This window comes from Alosa pseudoharengus, unplaced genomic scaffold (genome assembly GCF_046254945.1).
Source record: "Alosa pseudoharengus isolate Yale_2024_CS ecotype anadromous, Long Island Sound unplaced genomic scaffold, YU_APseudo_1.1 YU_APseudo_1.1_scf_17, whole genome shotgun sequence".
Lineage (NCBI taxonomy): Eukaryota > Metazoa > Chordata > Actinopteri > Clupeiformes > Clupeidae > Alosa > Alosa pseudoharengus.
In genome coordinates this window covers 32,854,046-32,879,629 of record NW_027468640.1, presented here as the reverse complement: position 1 = coordinate 32,879,629, position 25,584 = coordinate 32,854,046, and the positions used below count along the sequence as shown (strand labels likewise).

Below are 25,584 nucleotides of genomic sequence, written 5' to 3'. Positions count from 1 at the left end.
TACTTCGGTAAACCTTTGTCGAGGGCATGTGGGTTACTACAGCGTGATGCGATAACATAGGCGGTAGGCTAAAGTAACCATTGCCTGTACTTCAGAGGTAGTTTGTTGTTTGCTTGGGAGAAAGTAACTTAAGATGTAGGCTGGCAGCAGAAAGCACGTGCATTGCATGCGCTTCTGTCACAATATCTTGCCGCGCCAACACAGCTACAATGCCCCGTGCTAACAAACGCGCTCGTAGAGAAGATGTTTCAGTGGAACTCGCATGCGAATGGGGACGCTGTCAAGCAACATTCAATGATATGCAGGATTTTTGTCGTCACGTAGAGGAACACCAAACTTCTACCACTGACTGCTTGGACACTGCAGAGGATGATATCGGTAAGAGAAAATGAGACTCGGTAGTATGCATATCGCAATTGTAAAATGTAAACAATGACTGTTTCTCTTGTTTTGTTATGACTGTTTCAAGAGTTTGTTTGCCTGTGGAGGGACTGTGGATGTGCAGTGGACAGTGCGGACTTACTGAGACATGCTTTGTTCCACTGTTACCATACCAAATTGAAGCAGTGGGGACTGGCCATCCTTCAGACACAGCCCAGTCTCGGCACCTGTTTTGTGGGCCAGCATAACCGCAACATCATTCCTCAGGTCCCGGACAGATTTACATGCCATTGGGAGTACTGTGAGGTGAGTGCGCACTCACTCACTCACTCATTTACTCAACCATCCATGCATTATCTCTGTCTGGTGTTTACTGTCTTAGCCTTTTTGAAGCATCATTCCTATAGATATCAGATCATCAATTTCTAAGGGACATTTAGCTCATGGAGTGTGGGCATGATTTATAGTCCAGTGGACAGAAAGGTGAACCCGGAAATGTTGAGTACACCAAAGTTTTATTATGGAAATATATAGTATGGGTTCCCAGCATGCAGAAACTGCCGGATGCTAATTTGCATATGTTGGGCAATTTGTGTAATTTAGCTAATTAGCATAAATTAGCATAATCACCTATATTGATCATATTATAAGAGCTGCTTGGCCAAAATGGACCATGTTCGTATGTGTTTAGGGGTTCCTGGAGATGCTGAGTCCATATCTGACATTTTCAAGATTCAAAATCACTATTTAAACTTGGTTTGGTCACGTTTTTACTCTCATTTAGCTGATTTTGCTGAGTTTTTGGGGGCGATTTAGACAGATTTTTGGAGGATAAAAATGTTCAGTGTTTAGGAATAATTTGGATCCTCAAGTTATTTCTGAATTCCACAATCATTTTGGAAATAGCTATTCACTGGCCACAATTGAGTAACAAAGGGAAGAACTAGCCTCTACTACTCCTCACTGTCCTCATCCGTTGTCCTGTCGCCATCTTCTCCAGACTCTTCATCCCTGTCCTTCTGCGGTTTTTGCTGTGTAAATATATTGCCACATGTAACATCACTGCCTTTGCAGAAACAATAATTAGTACAGGCCAGGCCTACAGCTGCACTTTCCAGATACATGTATACACAGTTTTAACTAGGGATCGACCGATATGGATTTTTTAGTGCCGATACCGATACCAATTTTTTTCCATCAGCCTAAGCCGATGACCGATACAGGCTGCCGATTTTCTTGAGCCGATATTTGGAGCCGATACTGCTTTTATTTTGCTCCCTCAATTTACATCAAACAAATGACACATAATTACACAAATGATAACAAATGTTATAAGTCTCAATTTAAAAAAGGAACATTGAACTTATGGATGGGTGCACTGAATATGGTTAACTGTGCAAAATGCTTTCATCAACATCTTACAACACAGCCTTGATGACGCATTGCTTGCTGACATACTATAAGACATAATTCAGGTCATCACAAAATGTCCTTTGTCAACACATTTAAATAATTTAAGAAAACAATAAGCCTGAAAATTAGCTATTGAAATAAAGTGCTTGATTTGTAATTTAAGACTGCATGGTTTCAATTTTTCTATGTCTATATTTTTCTAAAAAAAGCTGCCAGATGTCAACCACAGAACATAAATCAGCAGAGGAAAATAACGTGGTGTCAAATGTTTCTGTTCTAAACGGCATCAACGTCAAAAGGTAGCCTATATAAACATATCTCTCAGTTTTAAAATCTCTCCTTCAGGTAGCGCAGCACTCTCATATCGCTGTGATGCGTGTGTCCCACTGAGTGAGACAGACAGACGCACACACAAACTTCTGTTTGGTAGCTGACGAACCACCATTGAACTGGATTGATAATGATAACGTTAGCAAACGGCTCTAAACAAGTAAGGCATACACGGTATGTCTGGTACATGATAAACGTTAACACGAATTAATATTCAACTACAATTAACACGTCTCTCATTATTAAAGCTCTGATATCACTGCGATGGCAACTCCGCCCGCTCGAAGGGAGAGGGGGAGGGAGACGCACACACCACACGCGTCCAAAACTCAGCCAGGTGGTCGCTGAATAAAACTCCCACAAATACCACGGAACAACGTCGGCATTACTTAATCATATGATTGACCAGTGTTCGTAACAGCTACCGCTACCCCATGCAAACGGATAGCCTACAACTTAGTGCAGCTTCCTAAATACAATGGCAAGCAGTCTTATAGAAGAGGGGCATTCAGGGAGGGAGACACACACACACCACACGCGTCCAACACTCAGCCAGGTGGTCGCTGAATAAAACTCCCACAAATACCACGGAACAACGTTGGCATTAATCATATGATCAGTGTTTGTAACAGCTAGCTACCGCATGCATATGGATAGCCTAGCCTACAACTTAGCTATTTGCAGCTACCTAAATACAATGGCAAGCAGTTTTATAAACGAGGCATTAGCATTAAATAAAGTAGGCTACCTATATCATTCGCATTTTCCACTTGGACCCACAAACTTGCTTCCACCTTCAAAGTGTATGGCAATATTTAAGCTAAGTCAAACAGTTAAAAGATGCTTTGAAAGTTTAAAGTTTACTGTTGTCTTGAAGAGCAGGCTTTCAGCTCTTTTCGTGGGGGAGGGGCAGTCTGCACGTGAATTGCAGTCTCCAGCAACACAGAGCTGCCTGTGGACGCCTGTATGTAAATAATGCGGGGAAAAAAACTATCGGCGAACGCAGGCGTTTATCAGCCGATGCCGATACATGTAAAAATCGCAAATATCGGCCCGATATATCGGCCGGCCGATATATCGGTCGATCCCTAGTTTTAACCCAGCTTTGCAGTTACAGCTGATAACATCTAACAAATCAGGAGGAGCAACAGGACTTGAATCGAGGGTGGGCAAGTTCCTCTCCTTTCTTCATACCTGTCTTCTAACTCCCTCCAAACGCGGTTATATCCACAGCCGGTGGATCAGGACGGTCTGCTGCTTTCCAAAGCAGCACCTGTAGATGGGCACGTTTTCCATGGAGGAGCAAGTTGCGTTCTGTAGGAGACAGTGTCTTCAGTGCTGGAGGAGCCGGGAGTGGGAGACCTCACCGCCAGGGATGAATTACTGCACGGGCCTACCGGGCCCGGCCCAGGGGCCCAAGGGGTCAGGGGGCCCTGAAGCCCAAGCCTTTGCATGAAATCATTGCCTCAATATCAACACATCAGGATGTAGGCTATGAATCTGATTGAATTTAGTATTGCCCATCCCCAAAATGCACCAGAATACAGGAAATCACATCAAACAAATTAAAACATTTCTGAGGAAGGACCTCCAAACCCCCCTTCCACATATGCGACAATTAATGGGGGGCCCTTGATACATCTGGGCCCAGGGGCCCGAAAGTTCATAATCCGTCCATGCTCACCGCTAGGTGGAGGCCCAAGCAAAAGGATCCGAAGAGAGCCCTTGTAAGGGGTACTAAAAAGCTTACAGAGGCCTTCAGTAGAAGCCGCAGGAGGAGACCAGCCGTCGCCTGGGCCTGGCAACGGGAGAAATGCTTGCCTGAAGAGGGTCTCGATGCAGTGGCCACGGCGGAGAAGGACTTCACGCGACTGGGAGAGCGGTCTGAGGAAGCGGCCTTGGAAAATAAGGTAGTGACGCTGGCCTGGGCGCTGACTTCACCGAGAGAAGACCTTGAGCCCCTCGGACATCTTTAGGCTGGAGTTGACGGTGGCCCTGGCTGCGGAGCAGAGCAGAGGTGGAGCGGCAAGGAGGTGGTGCCTTGAGGACGGACGGTTGGCGGAGCCTGTTCGAGTCGGCCTGTTCGCCGGTGCTCTTTAGAAAAATAAGGGGGAAAAAAGTTTGTTGTGTGAAATCCGATGGCACGAGCCAGAGAGAAGGTCTAGGCCTTGGCGCGATCGTGGCGGTGTGGAGTGGCCGGAAAAGCGGAGGACAGCTCTGCGACAAGGCAGCAGAGGAGGGACGCCAACGTCGGTAGCTGTAGCTGTGTGCAGCGTGGTCCGGCTGCGATGGAACTGGAGTCTGCTGCCTCGACTGGCGAGACGACGGAGTGGAGCATCGGAGGTGCAGTGCCAGTTACGGTGCTCAGCGCCGGGGAGTCTGTGGCAGTGGAGGCTAGGCCCCGCCAGGTGTTGGAGGAACGTTGCGGTGGTGCACACTGCAAAAGTGCGACCTGAGGGCGTTCTCTGAAGGGAGCTGGGGACGAGAGGCGACAGACCAGGTGACTGCTAGCACGCCCTGCATTGGGCCGCTGGTGGTTGTGGTTCCCCAGGGTGAGTAGGGATCTTGCGGTGTGTGTACCCCACTTGCTGTGTGGCAGTGCCAGAGACTAATTGCTGGACTGAATGTGGGAACGCCCGCGCCGAGGACGGCAATGGCTTGTTGGGGGAGCTGTGCAACGCCAGCGTGCTGGACTGTGCTTGAGATTCCCAAGATGTTTCACGCTGGGGATTCTGGGAGAACTGAATGATCATCTCAATACCAATGTTTCCCAAAAGGCTTGTCCCAAGGAGAACAGTATTACCTTAAACACACATGAGGAAACTGAACAGTCCAATCAGTAGACTAGGATAAGCTAGCCAACTATGCTACTTTGTTTACAATATTTCCAGGCTTCAACCAGACAGCTGAATGTGGTAGAGTTGTAATAGGAATAGTAGGCCTAAGCTATAGGCTAATCTGCATAAAGTGTGCTGTCATAAATATCAGACATTCAGTATTCTCTCTTTTTATATCAAGATATAAAATAATACAGATATATTACATTGTAATCCTCTGGTATTCTAAGGTAGGCTATTGAAATGTCTAGCCCCCCCCATCCAAAAAAAGAAAAATTGAGGTTCGTATCAAACCGTGGGTCAAAAATCGTGATACGAATCGAATTGTTAGGTTGGTGTATCGTTACAGCCCTACTGTATATCGCTATAGCCCTATCCTCCAAAAATCTGTCTAAATTGGACCAAAAAAACTCAGCAAAATCAGCTTAATGAGAGTAAAATGTGACCAAACCAAGTTTAAATAGTGATTTTTTTGAATCTTGAAAGTGTCAGGTATGGACTCAGCATCTCCAGTAACCCCTAAAAACATACTAACATTGTCCATTTTGGCCAAGCAGCTCTTATAATATGATCAATATATGTGATTATGCTAATTTATGCTAATTAGCCCAATTACACAAATTGCCCAACATATGCAAATTAGCATCCGGCAGTTTCTGCATGCTGGGAACCCATACTATATATTTCCATCATAAAACTTTGGTGTACTTAACATTTCCGGGTCCACAATGGGGCTCTATGGGACCCATTAATTTACATCTCATTCTGAACTTGCCAGAAAGCACATTTTAACAGACGATTGAGGTGTAAATTCCCTGGTTTAACAAGAGCAGTCAGGCGACCACAGACTCTCGCCCCTATAATTGGTCAGTAAAGAAAGTGGAAAAAATATCCAGTGTCCAGATCCGCATCATGTAGGAGGAGCACACAATGCGTATCTACTTTTGAAAATTTAAAGTAAATTGGACCAGTACATTCAGTTATGTGAATGGACACACATACACGAACAAACAGGACTGACCTTATTACAATATCCCTAGCCCCTACTGGGGGTAAAGATCATATTGTCATTAATGAATCCATTATACTGGCAAATTTCACATGCTTGCCAACATGCACCCTCCTTCGTTTGGAATTGTTTCATAGAGTTGGCATGTGTCGTCCTGCCCATTTTGCAATGCATCTTCTACCTAGATCAAGTCTGCTTGTAGTATCTGACAGAAATTAGACAAATTTTATTTTTGTTTGTCTTGTTAAGGTCTCTATGGACAATGTGGAGTGGTTCTTTCGCCATGTGGAGAACCATGCCCAGTCCTTGAGCGTGGCATCCACTGGGGAACAAGAGAAAATGCTATGCTGTGGCTGGACAGGTATAACAATAAAACATTTTACAATTGATTAATTCATAATAGAAGACAGTTAATCCAAAAAGGACTTACGGCAAAGGATTATAAGTACAAAAATATGTTCAATATCTTGTGCTCTTTGAAAATCAAACCCATTATCTTAATATGGTAATCAACCTTGTTCGCACCCTATGAGCTATAGTAATATCATAGCAACAATATAGCGGCATATTTGTGTTGTCTTGGTAGAAGTTATGAAAAATAATAAGTCATGAATAACTACCCGTCTGTCTTTCAGATTGCAAAGCTACATTTAAGGGGCAGTTTAAGCTGCGTGAGCATCTGCGCAGCCACACCCAGGAGAAGATAGTTGCTTGTCCATTTTGTGGGGGGATGTTTGCCAACAACACCAAATTTTTCGACCACATCCGACGGCAGACCACCATTGAGGGTATAGGCATTGTTTCTGATCAGCCTTACAGTTAGTTCTGCCTTTAGCTCCATTTAAGTTATGATACCTATTACAAAAAAGATGAAGATGATGAGAGAGAAAAAACTTTAATATCTCAATTTTGAATATATTAACCAGTGAGGAACTCTTCTTAAGGAATGGTTGATTAGACTGATGTTATTTTTTCTTGCATTCAGCACATTGAAAAAGAGGACATACTCCCTAGTTTGGGCATACTTCTCTATCCAGACAGGTTTTAGAGGGTTGTAATGGCACCGAATGATGGATGTTCCCACTAGCTGCCTATATAGGCCATGCACTACTCAGGCTTGGTCCACCCTGAGAGAATGAAAGAAAAGCTTTCACAATATCACAGCACTAACAATGTGCACTAACACCAGCATGCTTTCAGTGCCATCTGTGTTATTGTTGGTATTTGTCAAGTTTTTTGATGCCTTTTAGGTGACCAGCTTGCTAGCTTTATCAAAATTCACCTCTGACCAGGATGCTACCTTTGAAGAGGAATATCTGTCTCGGCCAGAATGTTGGTTCTGTCTCCAATGTGTTTGCCATTTCCCATCTCTCTCACACATTGTAATATTTTTCCAGCCCAGAACTTCCAGTGCTCCCACTGTTTCAAGTACTTGCCCACAGAGAGGCTGCTGCGAGACCACATGAAAAACCATGGTGAGGTCATAATGGTTTTTACTAATCTGTTTCTGTTTTACCAAACATTCAGCTTTGGTTAGTTTGGTTAGTTAGTCAATTTAGATCTTCCAGTTAAGTCTGCTATACTGAATGGAATGGCTTGAAAGGGTAGCTAATTTCCTAGTAATATATTGCTTTCAAGTGCAAACAATTGTTACTCACAATGGGCCTCATTCACCAATATCTTCCACAGAATTTTCTTAACTGTGTTCTTAAAAAAGTCTTACAAAAACTCTTAGGCAGATTCACGGAGGTGCTCTTAAACCTCAGAATCGTTCGCCCTGTCAATCCCCATAAAAGGGCATGATACTGCAGGGTCCTGTGCTCACAAATTGAGGCTGAGGCACCAGCTTTTACTTGTACCGTATATTACACACTACATGAGCAGCATGACAATTTGATTTTTGATTACCGTTTATGACACATGCTTTGAAATGAAAGCACTGCTGCAGGAATTGAACAGTAAATGAGTTATTTAGTAGCTAGTATAAAAAGTGAAAAAGTATTATTTGTTGTGTTAATTATTTATTCTAAAATACATTGCTTGTAAAATAGTGGAATTTATTTTATTAAAACAAATAATTATAATAATTTTATCCAAAAATATCCTAAATGATAAAATATATAGTTGTCATTTAAATTCTATTATGTTTCACCAGCAGATATAATGAAAATGCAGAAAACATTTATTTTGCACAAACAAGTCAGTTCTCAAATGTGCGCAAGAGTGCTTTTGAGTGTTCGTAGATTCTGTTCTTACCTAAGAACAATAAAGTATTGGTGAATACCATAATCTTCGTAAAACTACATAAGTGGGTTTTAAGAACAAATTTCTTCGTAAGAAAGGTTGGTGAATGAGGCCCAATAGGAGCCTAGCCTTGCTTAGGAGCAAGCCATTGTTTTTAGTGCAGATATTCCTTCAAGCCTTTTTCTGGTTGCTTTGTTTTTGACTTTGACTTCCATGTCAAATCAGACAGAATCCAGGAAAATGGTTGCCTCAGAATTTGCTTAAAGTTTGTCTACATAATGTTAAGGTCCTAAAACTAAGACCTGTAAAATACTTTTGTGAAATTCCAGTGTGTTAAATTAAGGGTGAAAAATGTATTCATTCATCATTTGACACTTTTAGGGTCCTATTTCTGTGACTCAAAACCTGGCGGAAAGTGGATTATTATCCCAGCGCAAAGTTTATTCTTATCTTGCACGTATTTTATTGAGCAATGCGCCAAGGGGTGTGGCAATTAACGTCCTAAGGAGGGGTCGGGGGCATTATCTCAAAATCGCTATCGTACACTACCTAAAGCACATTACGCCACTTGACCAAGAGAAACCTGGTCAGAGATCCATGGCGAGTTGTTTATATGTTATTTTAAGAGCGCATTATGAACAGTGATATGGGCGGGTGATAGGGCTGGGCGATATACAGAATATACTTGATATATCGCAGTTTGCTGTACGTGAGATACATTAAAGTGTTATATCGCAAATATCGAGTATTTCGCCGTCAGAATTTGTTTAACCCATTCGCGCTGGATGCTGCATGACGCAACATTGACCCTCCCGCTGGATGCTGCCTAGCGCAACATTGGCCCTCCCGCTGGATGCTGCGTAGCGCAGCATGCTTTTTATTTCATGTTTTTAGGTGCTACAGAGGCTTAGATATAACATTTTGGTAGACGTTGACAATTTTTAGTATGTTTTCAGAAAACCCTCAGGAAATAAGGTTATTTAGTCTAGAATGCCATAGGATTCTATAGGCGTTTTTAGCAGACATTTTAGGAGTAAATGGGTTAAGCGGCAACACTTACTTTGCCGTTTCGTGTCCCTATTTCTCTTCCCCTCCCTCTCAGTAACAACGTGAACAACGCACATCACATAGGGAGGGGAAGTAATCTCATCGCCATCTAGTGGTTGTGTTCCTAGAGTTTAGCGGAGTGGATGGGATTTTTTTTTAGAAAAAATATATCTCGGTGCACATTGGGATCTTAATTTAATGCCTTCCATATATGTTAGGCACTGGGGTCACCTCTATTGCTTCAAGTGGTCATACCTTATTTTTTGGATCAGTTGAATTGTTTTGAGTTTTTGTCGTAACATGGTGATAACGAACTACAGTTGCATGTGACGTCACAGGTTTGGGCGCTTAATCTCTAACTGATCAATACGGCAATTTGCTTAACTGTCTTAACATTATTTTTTGTAATAACGGAACGTGATGTAAACCGCGTGGTGATAACCTATATGTCTGGATAACTGGTGTTGTGCTTCTACTCACATGAAGAGCTGGCAGTAAGTGTTAAGTGTCAATGCTAACCAGGCTAATAAACAAACCATGCGTGAGTAACGTCGAAGGGTAAAGTCACGTGACTTCTTTTGTAGTTCGTTTATGAAACAAAAGGAGCAATTTCGATTTTTTAAAATAAGGCAAAATAGGGCCTGACATTTTCACAGTTAGAAGATTATTACTGTATAGACACTGAAAAATATTTTTGGTGGATAACATCGCTGATTTGGCTTCACAATATTTTTTCAAAAATAGGTCTATGGGACTTAAAGAAACCATATGTAAGATTGTGGCCAAAACTGGTACTGCAATCACTTTCAAATTAATGTAGAGCGGTGTATCCCCTCCCCCTCCCCCCTGACTGGCAGAGCTGGCAACCCGGATGCCGAAACACTACTGACTTCATGATTAGTAGATAGGTGGAGGGTGGCGCATCAGGCCAAAACACAACATGACAACATCAACATCAGTTGAGGGCTGCAACTTCACATTTTAAATGACAATATCCTGGCCGGACTACTGTTGTCAGTGATATAAGTATTTGAAATGAACATGATTTCTTAATGTCTAGTAACATATCAGGGCCATTTTATGATTAATTGAAATACATTTCTTACATATGGTCCCTTTAACATTGGAGCTGCTCTTCGATAGGAACGCAACCACTTGGGGCGCTGGTTTTCACTTTCCCTCCCTTGTCACCAACCAATCTTGAACAATCTATACACGGGTTTCCCGTTTACCAACCAAACTAGATGCGCGCGCAGCCGTGGGGCAGAAGATGCTTGGTGGCCGTCCACAACGTTATAAACTTAACCTAAATAGTCGGCTGCTGTAAGCTACAATCGGATTTTTTTGTATACCTCTGTTGTCTCAATGATAATAACATCTCATTTCACACTATATTTCAAAGTTTGCTGTTCATTTGCATTATTAATAGGCCTATAACATCGTATTTTGTCATTTTTGGCGAAGACATGCATTCCGTTAGGGATATTGAACATATTTAACATTCTCTAACCATCGTGATTTTGAATTGGTGCAGTTTTCAGCACAAAAAATAATTTTATTCTTTTGCTTTTTTGCATTGCTCTATGCTGTTCTATGGTGCTTTCTGCCTCTTGGTTGCGCATGCATGTTTTCGTGACGTTGCATAGAAATCCATGTATTCAGATGAGGGTGTGACATCTGGTTGTAGACGAGAAGTAAACTTTCAGTTCAACAGCGGCCGTAGCATTTCTATCTATGGGTAGCATAGGCTAGTGTTGTTCAACATTGAGCTAGGTTAATAGACGAAAGAAGTTCTGATTTAGTTACACGAAACGAAAAACAAAACGAAATAGCAAGGGATTTTCAAATTAAACTTACAACGATATCCGTGCATTAGGCAGATGGACTACTGTCTGTCTATGTGCACGTCTGACTGTTTCAAAACGACAGTGCAAATGCACACATCTCACTCTCCACACATGCTTTTCTTTTTTTGTGATCAACATTTTTATTGTTTTTCAAATGGAGGGGGGGGGGGGGGGTGTTATAGACATATCCAAAATCATATGTGACATCACATTGGTAAGACAATACATAAAGCAACAAAAACATGCAGGTAGAGTTCACAATAGGTATAATTCGGCAGGTAAAGTTCACAATAATGATTGCCTAGCTGTTGTCCCTGGTCCATGAGATTATCCTAGATGAGAAAGAGTTCCAAGCTTGTACAGTCGCTGGTCTCGCCTTATTGAGTCGTGCAGTCGTATATTCAAGGTTGACAATGTAGGCAAGGCTATGGATCCAGAATGATTTCATACACATATCTGGAATAAACCAGTTTTTCAAAATTGTTTTCTTTGCAGAGGTAAACCCAGCAAATACCATTTTGAACTGAATTTGCTTGAGATTTATATCAGAGTTGTCATTAAGGAGACAGAAACCAGGATTAGGAACATAAAAAATTAAACAATAAAAAGTATGTCTGCTAAAACTGAATTTACATGCAACCAGAACTTAGAGATAACTGGACAATCCCAAAACATGTGTAAAAATGTTCCTGGTGAAGTAGTGTTACATATATGACAGTTGTTAGTATCTTGTAATTTCATCTGGAATCTCTTATAAGGTGTGATGTAGGCTCTGTGTAAGGTTTTGAAGTGAATTAGTTGGTGAGCTAGGTTCTTAGAAGTCATACTTAAGTTGCACCATATTCTCTCCCAATCTAGGTTTATATTTAAACTCCCCAACTCCCTGTTCCATATGGATTCAATTGGTAAAGCCTTGGCACTGTGTTGAATAAGTGCATTATATATTAAGGAGACAGAAGATCTGCCCAGTAGTGGTGCGATCCATTGTAACATGGGATGTGAGGGGAGAGGAGAATTCCAGGGAACTCCATAAGTTTTAAAGGCTGATCTTAGCTGAAAGTAAACAAAATAAGAGGACGCAGGAAGAGAAAAGCGTGTCCTTAAGTCTTGTATAGAACAAAGACCCTGAGTGTCATATATATCCCCTAATGTATTCACTCCAAGAGATGACCAAGATGGTTGATTAAATGGTTTGTTACCGCATAATAACTTCAGGTTATGCCATAGTGGTGTGTTCTAACAAAATTTAAAAGGGCCGCCCATCCAACGTTCTGCTTTCTTCCACACTTGTATAGAATTTGCAATGATGGTCCCAAAAGTATTTTTAATTGTTTTGTTTGTTACACTAGAGAATAGGATGTCTTGCAGCTTGTGCACACATGCTTTTCTCATGCTAAATGTTCGTCTATGCTTCCCTCCAGATTGATTTTTAAATTAAATTTATGAGATCTGCGCATTTAGGCAGATTAGGCTACTGTCTATGAGTGCATCTGACTGTCTCTTTTTTTATTTTTTTTTAAGTATATTTTTTGGGCTTTTTATGCCTTTAATTAGATAGGATAGTGGAGATTGACAGGAAGTGAGTGGGAGAGAGAGTCAGGGTGGGATCCGGAAAGGACCACGGGGCGGGAATCGAACCCGGGTCACCGGCGTACGGTGCAGGTGCCCCAGCCAGTCGCGCCACTGCTGGGGCCTTACATCTGACTGTCTCAAAACGAAAACGCAACCGTGTCTTTTTTGTCAACCAACAACCGAACGACTAATCAAGGAAGCACGCACCACACCGTACCACCTTCTATCTGATGTAAGCTATCATCATTCATATGGAGACATATCAGTGACAGACTGAAACAAACTCAATTTATTTGGAAAGTTAACTAAAGCCATGAAGCCATGCAAAAAGAGGAGTGAGTTAACAGTTTATCCTGAAGAGTGGATAGGCAGACAGGCCTTTCAAAGAAGGCAGGGAAAGAAGAAGAGAGAATGATAAAAGCCAAATAACAGGCCATCATGAATTCTCAGCAAATAGGCTAAAATAAATAAATTGATGTACCCTATTTAGGTGTGTTGAAATTTTTGCATGCTCACTTTTCCATTTGAAAAACTTTCATAGTAGGCTACTGGCAAGAATTCAAAACTACTTTCACCCCTGCTTTTACATGCAAATTTAAAATAGAAACCACTTGTGAATAACCAAGAATGTTTTAATGCGGATATAATTTACAGGGATTGGACTGGTATGATTTATCCTAGCCTACTGCATCATACTGGCATGATTTCAAACATCACAGGGTGAAAGTGAGAATTCAAGTCCTCGAAATATATATTGCATATCGTGAAATAGACTAAAAATATCGGGGTATTATTTTTTAGCCATATCGTCCAACCCTCACACCGCACCGCTTCTCTCATCCACGAACGCGCACATCCATGCAAAACATATTACACAATTACAATGGGGAACATAATTAGAATAAAGATATTACGAAATACATCTCACAGTTATTCACCATCATTTGCAATTGGGTATGATGGATAAAAGTGATTAGGGGAAAGGCAAATAAGGCAAGATGCGAGATGTAAGCAACTCCTCTGCAGGATAAACGTTTTTTTATTCAGTAATTCGAACATTATTGGGGTAAGTGTTGCTTTTTCCAGGCTATGTTTTCAATGGTAACCCATTGTCAGTCAATAGTAAAAGTAATTAACTGTGTATAACTGTTTTGTCGTTGACTGTGAAATTAGTTTCACTTTGCCAATGAGTTTATTTATCAAATAAGTATCAAATAATAGGCAAGTGCATATGCGTGTAGGCTATACTCTGCTACGTTTCAGTAAAGCATGGTTTAGTGGAATAACTGTTCCATATGGTCTCACGTGCAAGCAGATTTTTTCAAATGTGCCTCTGACTATCAAGATACCAATGCGCTGTTTGAAGTCATGCTGCTTGCTGTTAAAGGGAATGACAGACGTCATTCTCATTGATTTAAATTATATTACGCCCAAAACGCACCCATGACTGATTAAGAACCATAGGAACGCCTGGTTGCGCCATCCGCACGACGTTTGATAATGAGAACACTCCCAATGTGGACTGGACATCCCACTAAATAATTTAAATAATTATTAATAATTATTCAATTATTATTAATTTAAATAATATTTTCGCTGGTGACCATGCGGTAGTAGCAACATGAAAATATGTGGGAATGGCTTTAATGTGTATTGTGTAATCATTTAGTGTACAAAGTGAAATGTTGTACCATGTTTCATTCATAGATAAATACAATTAGTTAATTGCATTGTATACTTTAGCTTTTTCATTTCCATGTGTCTGTTAGCTATCCCACATACCATGTTAGTCCTTTGAAAATGACAAACTTGAAACCTTCCCTTGGTTTATCCTTAATATCATCTTGCTCATTGTATGTGGAGAGCTCAATTATTGGCACAACATTAATAGTGTATTTTAAAAAAAGAATATGATTGATACCAAATGGGTACAGTCACACTTTGCACTTTTTTCCCCTCACAAATCCTTATAGTCCTCATGCTGAGAACTACATGTACTAAGTCTTCCTAGTTTGGGATGGCTATAAATACTTAAAAACAATATTAATGCCCAAACATTGCTTCCCAAATAATGTGTTTTTAGACTGTAAGACTATTCAAGGGCTCAAAAAAATATGAAGACAGGATTTGAACAGAAATATTTTACAGGCCTTGGTATCCACTGGATAGGTTGATAGGTTTGAACAAATCTGAGACAGTGCAGCAACAGCCTTATTTGATTTGACAAATCAACACACACACACACACACAAACGTTCGCTGTGGCTTGTCCATCACCATCTTAATGGTTTTACTGATCTGTTTCTGTTTTACCAAGCACTCAGTTATTGCTGCTTTGTTCGGTTTAGCTCAATTTAGAGCTTTCATTTTAGTCTGACATACTTAATGGTGGTGGTTAGTGAGGTTGAGGAAAGCTCTATATAAATGTAACGTGGTGTTGTTAATGGAATGCCTGGAAAGGCTAGCTGTTTAGTAATAATATTGCTTTCAAGTACAAACAAGTTTGGACCTAGTCAGTGGTTTGGCTTAGCCTGACGAGCCAGACCCACATCAAAATGTAGGGTCTGGACACTCACCGGAATCGCAGTGCTCAGTCCGAGGGGCAGGATAATCGGTTGTCTTTCCCACCAGCGGAGCTAGTTGGCTAGTTCAAACTTTTGCCAACTTAACAAAAGCTTAACTCGTGTCACACTGTTCGCCAACAGCAACATCCATCTTATTTGTTTTCAAGTAGCAGGGAATTCAAGCCAAAATAGAAGTTAAATTTTTCGAGCTCACAAGCCAACGGAGAGCTAGACTAGCCCTGGCAGCTAGGGTGCATCTAGATTTCTAGGCTAGGTTTGGCTAAGATTCTTTGTGTTTTGTTTTTGACTTCTAGTTAATCCCTACAAATGTTCACTGTGTGACATGACTTGTCCGTCCCCATCTGCTGTCAAAAATCACATGAAATTCCGACACAGCACTGAAAAGCCACATCGTTGTGAGCTCTGTGAGTACAGGTGAGTCCAAGTGTACTAATACATCACTAAAAACATTTAAATATATTTTGCCATGACTGATTGACAGATGTGTGTACAAGTTTTTTGCTTTGTCTTGTCTGTATGTTTGCTTCTAGCTGTAAAAGAGAGTTTGACTTGCTCAGACACTTTGACAAGCACAACCGTGAGCCTGCCTACCATTGTGACCATGATAACTGTGATTACACCACACATTCCATGCAGATCTTCAAAAGTCATTACAAAAGGGTACATGAGGTGAGAAACAGACAAAACTGCACATTCAGACAGATTTACACCCACTAGAAACTTAGGGGATGCACTCGTTGTCATTCTGTATCAAATCAGGTTGCTGGGTTTCAGAAGGTTGTTGCTGCACCATCTCAGATTATTTTGCTCAAAAAATGCTATCTTACACAGTCTAAAAATCATTACACCACTGACCAAGAAAAACCTGGTCTATAGCGAAAGGCACATATAAAGCACAGCTGAAGACTCACTGACACGAGATGTAAGCAGCCCTTAGCAACCAGCCCCAAATAACTTTTCTGAAGTGTAAATATCCTTAGGATTTTTATTCAGTCATTCGAACATTATTGGAATGAATGTTTTTTCAGTTTTGCTACGTTTTCGTTTGTAACCTCTTGTCAGTCAATAGTGAAAGTAAATAACTGTGCAGAACTGTTTTGCCATTGACTATGAGACCACGGTGAAGATAGTTTTTAACTTTGCCTATAAGTTAAAATATTAGGCCAGTGCAGAATGCAAGTGTAGGTTATACTCTGCTAGTCACACACAGGCAAGTAGCCTACTAGTGGAATTGTGCAAGCAGATTCCTTCAGATGCGGGTAATTTCACAATCAGGGTGTGCGCTTGGCAAAATGCAACTTTCAGTCATTTTTATGCACAAACTGGTGTTTCATTTGACATCAAAACCACTTTCACAACTTGTATTAGGAAAAGTATACTATGGACAGACAATTTCACTGCATCAGGCCATTTTGTAACATCTTACAACATGAACACATAATGTATACACATAACACATAACAGATATAGTGGGTGTTGTAAGTAAAGGTAAAAATTCCATCCAACAGAAATTTGACACGGCACAAATGAATACTCAAAAACACTGAAATGCTCTAAATAGACAAATCATACTATAGAAGATATCTTTATTATAATCCTGTTTACCACACTACAAAATGCTGAAGTCAATACAATAAATATGACAAACTTAGACTGACGTGATGGTAACGGACACACGTGTTGGCTTTTTGGTGTGTCTTCAGCTGGGAGATTCAGCACCCCGTTACATGTGCCATGTGTGTGAGCAGTCCTTCTCCAGAGGCAACAACCTAACTGTCCACCTACGCAAAAAACACCAGTTCAAGTGGCCTTCAGGACACCCCAGAGTCAGGTTGGTCTGAAATCTCCTCTGTGCAGTGCTAGACTGTCACTAGTGCTTGAACTTTTCTAAGAAACCATGATATATAGGGGTCATTCCGTGTGAAATCACCCAATTTCAGCGCAATTTGGCAGGTGACCCTCTCCGAAAAAATCTGAAAAAATCACAGGTGTTTGTAGACCAAATCCATGCATAGATCTTAAATAGTATATCTGTATAACTAATCGTTGCAAAACTACAGCCCTTTGAAACTTCAAGTCTTTTTAAGCATTGTGGTGAACAATCCTTTTTGTTCAACTTCCAGCATTATTGGCTCTTTTGGTATTTCACACACATTAGTGAAACTATGTGAATAGAAGTACATTTTCCTGTTGAATTAAAAAATCCAATCGGATCAGACGTATCTTGTATACTTTCCCCTCTGCAAAGCTCTGAATATGGCTATAAATTCATAATGTGAAAAGACATCATCACCTTTGAGGGCTTCTCATTCCAAAAGTATGTGACACAAATTCATCAGATTTTTTTCCTACACATATATCTATTATAAGGTCCTGTCCATGCATTAACTTTGGTTGTTATCATTTTCATATTTTCAGAGCATTTTTTTTTTAAATTGGGCTTGATTTTCAAAAAGCCTGTTTTCATCTTCTCATTTCACCACGTGGACAGTTAACAGGATTTTTTTTAATTTTACCATATATCATTCTGTATGTGAGGATCATCTGCCCAAAATTTGGGCTTGTTGCTGAGTTTCTTCATTGAGATAAGATTTTTTTTAAATATTGTCTATAAATCCACTGAATTTGTACTGGATCTGCAGTACCACTTTGCACCACATGTGGTGCTCTTTTAATACAATGGAAGTCAATGGAAGAGTAAGAGAGTCACTTGTTTGCTGCACATATCCAATCTAAACACACAGTTTATGGATAGTTGCATAGTTGAATTGGTCCAAATAATTATTGCAACATGAACAACATACTACTCATACATAAATCTTATTTAGAGAAAATAAACTGATCAAGTAAATTATACACACATAAGACTGACTGGTCATCATACATGCAGCAAGAGGATTTAGCATAATTACCATCTTTGTAATGAGTTTTCTACACCAGCTTCAACCTATCAGTGCCTATGTGAGCACTTTAATAATTTTTAGCCAGCTGGTTAGGCAAAGTCTATATTCATCGTCATATGCTTGGGATGCAGTCCTCTGTGATACATAGACAAAGAGCATCAAGATGGAGATCAGTGCTTTAACAAACAATCAAACAATGGGTTTCTAAAATTCAGTTCATCAAGGTATTTCACTTGATGAAGATGACCATGTGTGTTTCCATAACAAGGTTTGAGGACTCGTGGATCCAAGAGGCATTTGTAAAAAGATGATAAATCTTTAGTATTGATTTTTCTGCATCTGACAATGTACGGAATTTTAGAAACCCCTTTTTACTTGAACCATATGAACCATAAACTGTGTGTTTAGATTGGATATGTGCAGCAAACAAGTGACTCTCTTACTCTTCCATTGACTTCCATTGTATTAAAAGAGTACCACATGTGGTACAGATATACTATTTAAGATTTATGCATAGGTTTGGTCTACAAACACCTGTGATTTTTTTCAGATTTTTTGGGAGAGGGTGACCTGCCAGCCACTGAGTGATTTGACATGGAATGACCCATAGTTGTTTTAAGCAGAAGTTTAGAGACAAAGTTGATTATATAGAATTACGTCACAAGATACAAGTGAGTTCAGAACCAGAAATCATTTTATGTCTGGAGGGGGAAGATACATTTGAGAAATTGAATTTTCCTTCATCTTTACGAAACAAAAAACCTTATTGATTACTGTCTCTGAAATTCTTTTGATATTGCCTCATGCACAGGAAGGAGAAAATAAAAACATCAAAAGGTTTTTAAAGGCACAAATCCTTCATAATTAAATGGAGCCATCAAAGCTCCTGATATGCATTCACCATCAACTGGTGCAAAAACATGTGCCATGTCATACACTGTATCATGTAATGCAAGACTAAAAAGCACTTCAAAGGCATTTGAAGAATGTCCATGATACTTTACGAGCAGTATATCCTCAGCCACAGGCGTGATGATTTTTTAAAAATGAGATCTGTAATCTGTTCTCATTGTAGACACAGTAAAGAGTCAAACTCCTCATTTACTTCTGTCAGCTTTATGGCCTGGCTCATAAATCATGCTTGCCTCATGTGTGAACAGAACTATGCTTCACATCACAGCAACTGTGTTTACAGACACAGAAGTCAAGGACCAGACCAGGCCAGACCACCAATAGTGAACTTTTCCCCCCTTTTCACACTGTCCAGAGAGGTCCTCAGACATTGTGGAAGAAATTTAGCTTAAAGATCTGTAAATACTGAGAGTCTGAGATAAAGTTGTCTTTCTCTTTAGTAGTGTATTAATCTCTGTGCAGAGAGGTATCATATGCATCAGGCAATTCAGGATACAGAGACAATGTCTGTGCACCAAAGAGACAATCAGTTGTTTCTCACACACACATTTATACCTTACATCGTACACACTAAGCGCTTTCAGATATAACCTCCGGAGTACATGCGGAGGTTTGTCAAACGGAGGTCCTACTCTTCGGATGATTCAGATATGATGCTAACCTGCGGACCTAATACTGACCTTATACGGACGTATGTGTGAACGACATACACGCACATTACAGAATCTCCGTGTGGTTGTCGAGTGAGGGGTGGGGGCTTAGAGTTCACAAGATGCGAGATATATGACGCAGAATATATGCGGCCGCTGCCTGTCACAGCTGCTTTTTGTTTACAAAGTGTAGCCTATGTATTATAGGCTAAAGAAGAGAAATCTATTGTGCGTAGGCTAATACTTGAAGTAGGATAGTCACGTAAGTGCGCACATACAGTATTTGTATGTGTGCTTCGAGTAAACACATTTATCTGTTTTCAACGTAATGCAGGCGCGGGAACATATTTTTGACCATGGGTGATGAATAACAAAATAATGGATGTCCCACGATTTCTCCCCTAGCATGATATGATTTGAATTTAGACAGCTACGCCATTTCAACGCGGTGTATGAGTAGGCCTCCGACTCATCAATAAAAACTGCGTGCACACACACCAGACCAGCACTTGACTTTACATCATTAAACTATTTCAGTATATTGCTTTTCTGATCGTCAAAACCACACCTAACTTATGGCGTCTCCACTCCACAGCAAAAGTGTCCTAACCACGTTACAGCTGTTTCTATCTGAGCGACTCCAATAGTGAGAGGATTTCAGTGTCATATTTCGGTGGCACTAGCTAAGCTGTCGTGGAACTCGAGATGACATGTCTACTGATAGGCAACAGGTCTCACCAACACGAAATTCTAATTGCAAAAGATGCATCCTACCTCATCTGTTGTACTGTAGTTATTCGAAATTGGGCTTTTCACAATCCAACGATATATCCAAAGTGCGAACTAGTTGGTGATGGTTTATGAAAACTGCCAGTATGCATGCTACACGGAGTTCTGACAGGGCTGTGCATGGCCTAATAAACAGGCAAGATATAACCCACGATCGCCATGGTTTCGTTGTCAATTCGTGTTTGTGGTAATAATGACAGCAACAATAAAACCATCTGTATCTTACGATCTTCATCATTCTTGACAGATCACCAGCCTCCTCTGGATGGTCATATGCATAATTAGCCTATAGCCTACCTTTAGTTTTCATTTAATTTTAAACACGAATCTACTGTCTTTACTGCCGGGAGAGAAAAAAATCCTGTATTCTTTTCTGTAGTCTAATTCTGCCTAAGGCTATCAATGAACAGAAAACCGTGTTGGCTAACAATTTATTAAATACTCCTGTTATTGTCGTCAACGACGTCGCTGTAGGCTACTGCCTTTTCAGCACCTTCTGCTTATGATGATTCAGTCTTTTGAATTCGTTTGGCCTTGCCATGCAGTTGTAGGCTACAACGTGCCATTCCCTTCATGTGTTTTATCAAAATGTCTGCATCTTTCCATGTCGGAGATTTTCTGGACAGCACTATGCCACTCCATCATAACACTGGCATTTAAGTCAGATTTAACCACATGGACGCACGAAAGAAACGTCACCAACACGCCCTCTCACTAGGTGTGAATTTTAACCGCATGTTCTACGCCTCGTTCAGACACAGCACATTTACATAATGTCCGGAGGAAATACTAGGTCGGGGGTAGTATAAACACCGGGTGAATTCGGACTTCCATATGACCAGTTATGTCGTTCAGATATACGGCCCCACCGTTTAACATCGGCAGAACCTCCGGTCTTACACGTATGTCTGAAAGCGCTTACACATGCACACACACATGCCTTTGTCAATACAATGAACTCATTGAGTGCCAAAAACGTAATATTACGTTTTTCCTTCCCATGTGTTGCGTGCCAAAAACGTAATATTGCGTTTTTAGCTCTTTTTTTAAATTACGAAACTAGACACTCTAACACACATTATATGTGATTTTGGGAACTCTGTGATGAATGGAAATGAAATATATGACGATCGAAAACTCATGAAAACGCACAATCTGGACATTTTATCTGGACATTTTATCATAACTCGGTTGCCGCTCGAATCAGTGACGCATGCACTTCATCTCAAAACCAGGCCATTTTCGTGGGTCTATCACTAGGTGCCAGTCTTGCCAGGTCTCGCTGATCACTTAATATTTCATGAAAGACGTTATATCTCCATTTCTAGAAAAAAACAGCGATTTTGATGAAAACTAGCCACTGTTTAGCTTGGGATTTCTCAGGAACAGAGGTGTGTAGAAATACACGGTTTGCACCCACTGACAGCTTAAAGTCTCACCTTTTAAACGAGCCATTGTATGTGTTCATAGCTATAACACAGAATATGCTGTGGCTGTACAAAAATCATCAATAATGGTCTAGATTGCTGGCACTCTAGGACAAAGCTTCCGAAAACAGCTTGCCATTCAATGAGTTAAGAACCAAGGACATTAAAACTGGGTTAAGAACATTTCTATCGTCATTCAACACATGATTTACACACCATTTATGAGAACAGAAGTATACAAATGAAAATAACTTTAAGAACTAGGTTAGGCTCTGAAAAATTACAGACTAGGTTAAGCTTTAGCAGAAGAGTCCATTCAAAAGTGTAAGATTTTACAGAAACAAAGGTATCAAAGCAAAAACAACACAAGGTTAACAACATTTCCTGAACAAAAATAAATTAAAGGTTTAATTAGCGGGGATACATCACTTCTGTTGATGTTCAAACCCTCCCCCTCCCTCCCGTGCAATTAAAACTCTCCTAAACGCGCATCGTCGGTTATTGGTTGAAACACTTTATTTTGCTTTTGAGTGGGTTGCCAACCCTTGTTGGCAGCAATTGTTTTTGTGCACAGATCTCGGAGCCTAGGAGGCCTTCAGAGACGCAGAGGTTTTTTGACGGCCTGCTTATGGGGCAGACAGCTAGCGGATCGTTAGGAAAGATTAGATGAATGTGATCATTTATATTTGGGCCTTTTTTGGGACTGAAATCGCTGATACAACCTTTAAGACCGGTTTTTTTTTGTTTTTTTTTAGTATATTTTTTGGGCTTTTTTGCCTTTATTTGGACAGGACAGTGGAGAGTGACGGGAAGCAAGTGGGAGAGCGAGATGGGGTGGGATCGGGAAATGACCACAGGTCGGATTCGAACCTGGGTCCCCGTGGCCACTTGGACCCGTATATGGTACGGGCACTATAGCCTGCTGCGCCACAGCGCCCCCAGCACTAATGTGTTTTGAAACTCTTTTGTTTCAAATCTGTTGCTCTCTTTTGTGTTTCTGTTGGTGTCATTTCATGGAGCATATGGAGCAACAAATATTTCACTAGCGGTATCACTTCCTAGCCTGGCCTCGGCCTGCCTACGTACTTCCGCTCGATTTCTTTTCCCTGCGAGTCTGGTTTCCAGGCTAATCACTCCCTAGAGGAAACATGTTGAATCGGCATCTGAGCTAGGGCTGCAGCTATCGATTCTTTTTGTAATCGATTAATCTAGCACTTTATCGATCGATTAAGCGATTAATCGGATCTTTTTTTTTTTGCATTTTTAAACAACCAAAACAAATAATGCATAACGAAAATGACATGGCTGTAAAATGATCAAGCAATTGGCACAGAGGTATTTAGGCCTATTCTAACTCCAACATTTGGCTCCAAAACTAAGCCCATTTATTGCAATTTACCCATTTAGTGTTTATAAGTGTCAGTGCCAACAATTAAATAATGTTCAAAATGCGCTCTGTAAAATTGCAGCCTCTTGTGCATGACTTAGCTGGGCGAACAAAGCTGTCCATACTATGTTGTGAAGTGCTGGGAGGGAGAAGAGGGAAAGCAATTTAATGTATTAATATGCACAACAAGTTTCATGCTGTAATCTAGACCTGACATTAAAGTAAATATCTGTTTTATGTAGATTTCTACACCTGCAGCATTTACCATTAGGCTACTAACAAATAATTTTACCATTAGGCTACTAAAAAATAGCCTACCATTAGGTGCGTGAGGGAAGATGAGGGTGCATACGGTATAAGAAGGGGTTCTTTTTTAGGCATACTGTCTTGCAATTGAACGTGAATAAGTTTACTACTTAAAAACATCAAAGCTAAACATTATATCACGACATCGCTACAAATACAGTATGTGATTAAAATCAGCCAACATCAATGTAGGCTATATTATAGGCGACGTAGATAGATAGATAGGCTAGATAGATTGATAGATAGCCTACTTTATTGACGCTTGGTGAAACATGGAGTGGATGTTTTCGGTTCAGATGCTTTTTGAGTATGTTATGATCCCAAAACTTTACTTGAAAACTTTAGACATTCTCTGCCATCTTGACTCCGCCATCGCGCCAGCTAAATTCAGAATGTATCACGATTCACGCGCTAGTGGTGTGCTTCTTGAACAACGGTCCGTGTGGAACAATCAGATCCCTGCGCGTACAGTGCGCGTCATAGTAATTTAACGAGGCTTCGAGGCAGGGTTTTTGCCTCGAGTAATTTTTGTAATCGAGTTATTCGAGTAACTCGATGAATCGTTTCAGCCCTAATCTGAGCTATCAGTAAAAGGGTTGCTTTGATTGACTGTTAAGCTTACCTACCAGTTGCTAAGAAGGGCAGTGTAGCCTAATCATCAGATATTCCCCTAAGGCAGTGTTTCTCAAAGTGTGGGGCGGGCCGCACTAGTGGGGGATAGACATGACCGGTGGGGCGCCATGAACAAGAGGAATTCGTTTTTTTGTGTGCCTTTAATACTGCCTTTCTTTTTTGACAAGGAAGAACATAGATTCAAAACAAATAGCCACACACAAACATAGGAGTCATTCACAGGCTTGCGTCAGGCTTAATACTCACCTGGCTGCGTGAGACTATATCACTAACGCTGGATTTCCCCTACTCAGATACATAGAGCATCCAGACGGCTACATGCGGCTGCAGATGTTTCGCTATGAGACCGTGGAGTTGACAGAGGCATCGGGGGCAGGAGACACCTCAGACCAATCTGCCCATGGCCAAGGCCCCGTGCTGGGATGTGGGGTTGGAACAGCTGGGCCTCTCACTTCTGCAGATGGAGCAAATAGAGCCGAGAGGAAGATGGAAACTGGTGCTGAACAACCAGAGGATGGGACCGTGCAGGAGTACATCGAGAAGGTGTGCCGTGATTTGCGTGAGGGGTCTGTCGAGACGTGTGCATTGGCAGAGGATGACTCGTTGAGGCAGGAGGTGCATTAACCTGGAGTATTGGACTGAGTTTTTTGCTGCACTTTAAATGTAATCCACTAACTGAACATGTTGATTACTGTGATTAGTGTACTTCATGTAAAAGTCTGTGTTCTGTTGTTGTGGCAGGAAGTATTACTATCTACAGTTCCCATGGATCCAAATTTTACAGGTAGTGAATCTCTCAAGGCTTAGTTCATGAAGGTATTTTCATAAACAAGTCTCAGTTTTTCATGTTAGTTGTTCCCGCCTTGGACAAATCTATGGAGGTATGCGGTGGTCAATGCTGAGTAAGGCTCACTGGTCATTCTACATGAAATGTTTAAATATAAATCTTCTGCAACTGGTCTCGTACTGTTCATTAAACTGGAATGTAGTGAGAACAATGCTTTAGAGCCATCCACAGCTGAAATATTTCCAGGATGGTGACATGTCCCAGCACACAATCAACACGTGCCTGCTGAATGTGTTTTCTAAAAAAATCTGAATCTGACTAAACTGCCCCTCCAGTAAAATATGCAATGCAGGGATGGGAATCTACATCCATTTCAGGAGTTCATATGTTGTAATGGACAAGTAATAGAGAAGATACAACATTGAGTGTGTTTGTCATACGTATGAATGTTTCTATATTGACAATTTGCACCGTTATACTGCAGACAAATGAATGTGTAACCTATGTCATAAACCTGATTGCCTTA

General features: G+C 40.8%; 1 protein-coding gene across 3 annotated transcripts; it reads left to right on the top strand.

Annotated features, from left to right (window-relative positions):
• Positions 1-3: 3 nt before the first annotated feature.
• Positions 4-25,584, top strand: LOC143127698 (histone H4 transcription factor-like). 3 transcript variants are annotated; one of them, XM_076289350.1, is made up of 9 exons: positions 4-378; positions 470-687; positions 6,220-6,331; positions 6,606-6,758; positions 7,368-7,445; positions 15,558-15,678; positions 15,795-15,933; positions 16,968-17,095; positions 24,565-25,584. In XM_076289350.1, exons 1-9 carry the CDS (start codon positions 210-212, stop codon positions 24,893-24,895), a joined length of 1,449 nt encoding a protein of 482 aa, XP_076145465.1. In that variant the 5' UTR covers positions 4-209; the 3' UTR covers positions 24,896-25,584. The 3 variants fall into 3 exon arrangements, with proteins under 3 accessions (XP_076145465.1, XP_076145464.1, XP_076145466.1); XM_076289349.1 differs by having other exon boundaries at positions 15,759-15,933; XM_076289351.1 differs by having other exon boundaries at positions 293-378; positions 565-687; positions 15,759-15,933.